Source organism: Tupaia chinensis, unplaced genomic scaffold (genome assembly GCF_000334495.1).
Source record: "Tupaia chinensis unplaced genomic scaffold, TupChi_1.0 Scaffold000168_1, whole genome shotgun sequence".
NCBI classification, from domain to species: Eukaryota; Metazoa; Chordata; class Mammalia; order Scandentia; family Tupaiidae; genus Tupaia; species Tupaia belangeri.
The window spans coordinates 1,822,025-1,825,856 of NW_006159643.1; the positions used below are offsets into that span (position 1 = coordinate 1,822,025).

The 3,832-nt window shown below is 31.7% G+C and overlaps 1 protein-coding gene across 2 annotated transcripts in view; it reads right to left on the reverse strand.

The window, feature by feature from the left end:
• TSPAN8 (tetraspanin 8) overlaps positions 1-3,832 on the reverse strand; it is a 33,686-nt gene that overhangs the window by 2,108 nt on the left and 27,746 nt on the right. For both annotated transcript variants that reach the window (XM_027770924.1, XM_027770923.1), the window contains one exon: positions 2,995-3,078. In XM_027770924.1, coding sequence (XP_027626725.1) covers positions 2,995-3,078 — 84 coding nt within the window. The remainder of the gene's footprint in view (positions 1-2,994; positions 3,079-3,832) is intronic.

The following is a 3,832-nucleotide window of genomic DNA, read 5'->3' on the forward strand; positions in this document are numbered from 1 at the left end:
CTAGGACGTCCTGTCAGAATAATGTTCATTCTTTAAAGTGGTGGCTATGAAAACATAAATAAATAAACAAATAATAAATAAATAAGATTATAAATGTCAGTGGTGGATTTTTTTTCTTTTATAATTCAAGTGAGGAAAACGAGTTCTGACTACTGTGTGTGCTTATCAGTTATTGTAGTAGAATAAAGATAGACATGATAGTCTGGTTATTTAATGAGGATAATGAGAATTCCAAAGGCATCTATGGGTAAATTTTTCTTACTGAGAAGGTGTATAGTCTTAGAGCCTTGAAAATAATTACTGGCCCCCTCCATCAATGTCTAGGCTTAAATAGACTAATACTAAAGATCTAAATATTGGAGGTTTTTTCTTCTTATGATATTTTCCTATGGAGATGATGATCTAAATATAGTTTCTTCAAGAAGACATTTGTTTCTATTCCCTTACAATGATTTATTAGAGGAGCTTTATTCTCCATGTATCTCTGCATTTCCTTGTATTTGAACTTGGGAAACAAAAGGGAGTGTCCCTAAGTGTCTGGCAACTCATGCTAATGACTGTCAGACAGTCTAAAGTACATTTTTGGGGGCATGTTTTTATGGACTGGTTATCAGAAGACCACTTTCAAAGGTCCTTTTTGAATAAAGGATGAAGGAATACAGATTATTTTCTTTTTCTTCAAACACTAAAGGGAGAACAGGTTTTAGATCAAGGCAATAAACAAAAACAAAAAATTCAAGTGGTTCTTTGAATTGACTCTTTACAATATCTACATAAATTCCATAAAGCACACTAATTAAACTCACCTAACTAAAAGAAAATGGTCACATTTTATGATAATACCATATAAAATTTATATCTATAAATACTGTACAGAGGTTTTTATTAAGATGTTTCCCTGTATATATCTTTAAAGAATGGATAAAACATCTAAACATATAATAAACACATGGAGTATATTAATTTCATAGAATCCTGAAATGCTGGGACCAGCAGTTGGCATAATGGCTACGTCCCTGGACTCCCATGTAGTTGACCATGGTTCAAGTCCTAGATCCAAGTGTGCATGCATGCCCAAGATCCCAAGAGAAGAATGGAGGAGACGGGATTGTGGTGTGGCCATACCCCTGGGGAGTGATTTCTCACTTTCTGTCTCTCTGTCTCTCTCTCTTTCTGGCAAGTTCACGCACTGTATAGCAAACACCTCTTAAAAAAAAGAAAAAAGAAAAAAAAAAGAATCCTCAAATGCACTATTCCTCTTGCAATCTTATTTTCACCAATGTATTTAAATTCTTGCCAATCCCTTTGACTATGATATAAGAGTCATCTATTTTTCCAATTATGTCCTTACTTTTTCTGATTGTGCTTTTGAGAAGCTTCATAAAAATATCTGTGTGTTATAGCCAGTCAGTCAATTTTCTGAATTTGGTTCTACCATGAAATTTGACATTTACATTAAATACCTTATTTAAAACTTGCTATCTCATTCATTTGAAGCCAACTCTACCAACATATATCTGTGTGTGTTTTATATTTACAATTTGAGTATATGTGTATGTGATTCCTCAATCTACTTTATGGTCATTGGCTCTTATTTCTAAATTAGCATAAACCCAGAATACAAAACAGAGAAGAAAAAGACATTTTACAAAAGGCAGAAGTGAGAGTAATAGACATGATTCATCGCATCATTTGACATTAATCATCTGTCAGACATAAAGACAGCCATACCCTACCAAAAGAGAACATTTTTCTTTTAGACCTATCCATTTTGACTAGAAAAAAAGTAATACTCAACAGCTCAATTAGCTGCTAGTGGTCTCTACCCTTTTTCTAATGCTTGGCTGGAAATTTCACCAGTAACCTAAATGACCATTTAGAACTCTAGATTTGTTTTAATCCCTCCTAAAATTCCTCTCTGGAATTGATGTGACACAAGGAAGGGATAGAACACTTAAGGAGGACATTGGTCAGCATTATGAGAGAGAAGCAGAAGTCTTCTCCTCAGTGAGCCACCAGTACTCAGAGGCATTAACCAGATACTCTGCATTGTTAGAAGTCTTGCTAATGCCCTAGATAAGATCATGAACGTATTTGATTCCCTTGATATCTAAATTACACAAGATCTGGGATGATTCCAAAAATGCTTCACCAAAATAATTTTATTTTATAATTTTATTTCTTGGCAAAGATTTTTTTTAAGCTGCGTCAAAAGTATTCTCAGGTTGGGTAAATTCAACTTATAAGCCAAGTAATATAAAGTGATTAAATGAATACAATTTTTTTAAAAAGTAAAAAAGGAATACTAATGGGACACCAGAAATCGGGGGTAGGGGGAGTATTCTCAGGTTCTTAAAAACCATACCAAGAAAGTTCATCAAGCTGGAAATCTCATGCAGGATCTTTACTTTAACATCAATAATTAAGTTGATGAGAATAGTAAAAAAGCCTTCAGTAGAGCTTCCTAAAAAATATCTCCAAGTCAGTCTATAATACTTACGCTGAGAAAATCAAAGGTGATTGTCTCTACTTTAAAGAACTTGTTAGATTTTTCTAAAATGGAGTGACAAGAAAATAGGTCCCCACACTCTTGAGTTAAATTTTTAATTTTCTATTTCAAAACCAGAAAGAGAGAGAAGAAATGAGAAGGGTTGTCATCAATTTCATTTTGGTGCTTTTTCTTCTAATTAAAAAAAAATAATAATAACCTTTGTGCTAGTTTTCAGTGGGAAAGAAAAATCTAGGACTAAGATCTATGTGGATATTAATTATATTTTTTACTCAATAAAGAGGTCATTCAGAAGTAATAGCCTCAGCTCTGTTCGGTTCATAGGATATAATCTTCTCCTCAGAATCAAGAAAGATGCTGGGTCTGAGGTCCTTGGCACCTAATGTTTTCCTAAAGCACCTGGATTTTATTTGGATTACCATAAGTATCTTTAATTAATAAAGCAAAGAATAGTCAATAATACAAGATTATACGTTATACCGTACCTCAATAACAGCCAGTCCAAACGCTATTGCAATAATTACAATAATATGTTTTGCAGCTACTTCTTTTATGAAAGAAATGCATGGCTGTCGAGAAAACAAAACATAAAAAGATAATAAAATTTTGATCTAGTTAATCAACATTTTTATTCATTTGGTTGGCTTTTTACATTGCTGCTAAAGAATACACTTGACAAAAAATGAATGTATTTATTCCCTTTTCTCCTTGCTTCATCCCTGCTCCAAAATGTTATAACTGCTGTGGTTTTGTCATACTTTAAATAGCACTTAAGAAGAAAACTTTTGCTCAACTACCTAATTGCTGAATTCAGGAATATTCAAACATACATAATAATTTCACCAACATCTCCCCAAGTTATAAAGCATTTAAGAAGCAAAATCTTGCTTCAACCACCCAATTACTAAAACTGTAGATTAAAAATTAAAAATAATGATTTTTACCAACATATTCCCAAATTATAAAATTTATAATTTATAAAATTATGAATAATAATTTTATCCTTACTTCAGATTATTTATTTTGGAACTAATATCATCTTGACTATAGATTTTTTTTCGTTTATAAAGTGTAACAGAGAGGTTCTTGTTCAAAGTTCTAGCTAATTATATTAAAAAATTTTATTTTTAAAGGCAAAGTATTTAAAAATCCTTTACCAATATTTATCAAAGTTATTTCAAAAGAAAATGCCATTATGCTTATCATTATGCTATTATTTTAGATTAAAGAGAATTCAGGAAGTTGCTTCTCTACTACATTTTTTGAAATTTATTTTAACCAGCATGTAATTCCAAGCTTAAAATATTTCAGACCAGACCTAAA